General features: G+C 35.1%; 1 protein-coding gene across 1 annotated transcript in view; it reads right to left on the minus strand.

Annotated features, from left to right (window-relative positions):
- Nucleotides 1-929: 929 nt before the first annotated feature.
- The window catches only part of LOC107593149 (RNA-binding motif, single-stranded-interacting protein 1-like), a 20,596-nt gene continuing 20,019 nt past the window's right edge, over nt 930-1,506 (minus strand). Inside the window, exon 14 of the mRNA XM_016282756.1 lies at nt 930-996. Within this exon, the coding sequence (XP_016138242.1) occupies nt 930-996 (67 nt within the window). The remainder of the gene's footprint in view (nt 997-1,506) is intronic.

Consider the following 1,506-nt stretch of genomic DNA (forward strand, 5'->3'; position numbering starts at 1 on the left):
AATTCAAGACAATCAAGAAGTTCCTACAGAATTAGTTTGCTCCATAAGCAAGCTAAGCATGTAGTCATACTGTGAACTTACGCACTCCTAAAAATCACCAAAACACAAGTTTAAGCTCTTTTAATTCAAAAATCTTTTCTTTTCACAACAGAAAAAAAAGAAAGAAATAAAAACAAACAAATTCTGGACGTGCAAGTGGCAGGTGTTCAATAAAACAATTTAAAAAATTCAGTATTTCAACAACAGTCCTATGCTTATGCACTGCGTGAATGATTGCTGTTTGGAAGCCTTTATTTTGACATCTGAAATAAAGACACTGTATTTCTCCAGTGAAACTACGATGTGCTGCTTTTTGACACACGTTAGTCACTAAGATAATATTTCACTTTGGTTCTTCAGAGTAGGCCTCTAAATACGGAGAGGCTACAGCAAACCGGAAAAAAAAATACAGAGAAGGTAGTTTATATGGAATTTTGTAAAAAGACCAAACAAACGCAGGAAAAATTACACAAGCCTCTTCTTTTTTGCTGCACCTATCAGGAAGAAAATGGACAAAAAAAGAAGACCATAAAGAAATTCTCCACACTCAGAAACATCACAATGCAATGTATAAAAAAAAACAACAACAACAGAAAGACATACAGATACAAAACATAGAAGTTTCTCTAAAAATGAAGACTATTAGATGCATTTAAGATGAAGTTCTGCATGACACCAGCTCCTGAGCCGGCGCTTTTACATCTGATCGGACAGATAGACCTGCAGCCCGACCAATCAGACAACAGATACAACTCTGAGGTAGATCAAAGGTCAAGCTGACCTGGACATCTCCAAATACACAACCACACACAGACACACAGAAATCTGCTTAACTAACTGTATGATAGATAGATGAAAGGCTTGTTTACAACCGGGTTATGAACCTGTGATCAAGTCTTCCCTCCGTCCAACTGCTTAGAGATGATCATGTGTCCACACTTACGAACTAGATTAAAGCTGAGAGCAAAGATTGAGGAAAAAAGACACAAACTACAATTCAGTTTGACCAAAACCCATTGCAGTAGTCCATACTATTGTGTTCAACAGTAGGCAGAAAAGGTCTTTGGTGGAAAGTGTCGTAGTTGCCTTGAAGTTGCACGTTTATTTATTTATTAAATTGCAAGGACGAATGTTTTAATTACATTGTTTATTCAAAAACGTTTTCTCATTTGGAACGTATTCTTGCAAAACTGTGCTATTGTATGTCTATAAATGTATCCGTTAGGCCACAAATGTAGGTTTAATTTACATAACGAATGGCATTACTGATATTTCAAGGATTTCAAGAGAACAAAAAAATGTTTTTTCTATAATCGACTTGTGAAAAGTCTATTAAACAGTTACATTTGTAAAGTTTCTTCTTGCTTTCTACCTAAAGAAACATTGCACTTCTGCCTTTTTTCTGAGCTTCAAACTAAATCCTGTTCAAAAAGGTCAAATAAATTAAAAATGGCACTGTAAATAAAA

The sequence above is a fragment of the Sinocyclocheilus grahami genome, unplaced genomic scaffold, assembly GCF_001515645.1.
Source record: "Sinocyclocheilus grahami isolate Dianchi unplaced genomic scaffold, SAMN03320097.WGS_v1.1 scaffold165.1, whole genome shotgun sequence".
Lineage (NCBI taxonomy): Eukaryota > Metazoa > Chordata > Actinopteri > Cypriniformes > Cyprinidae > Sinocyclocheilus > Sinocyclocheilus grahami.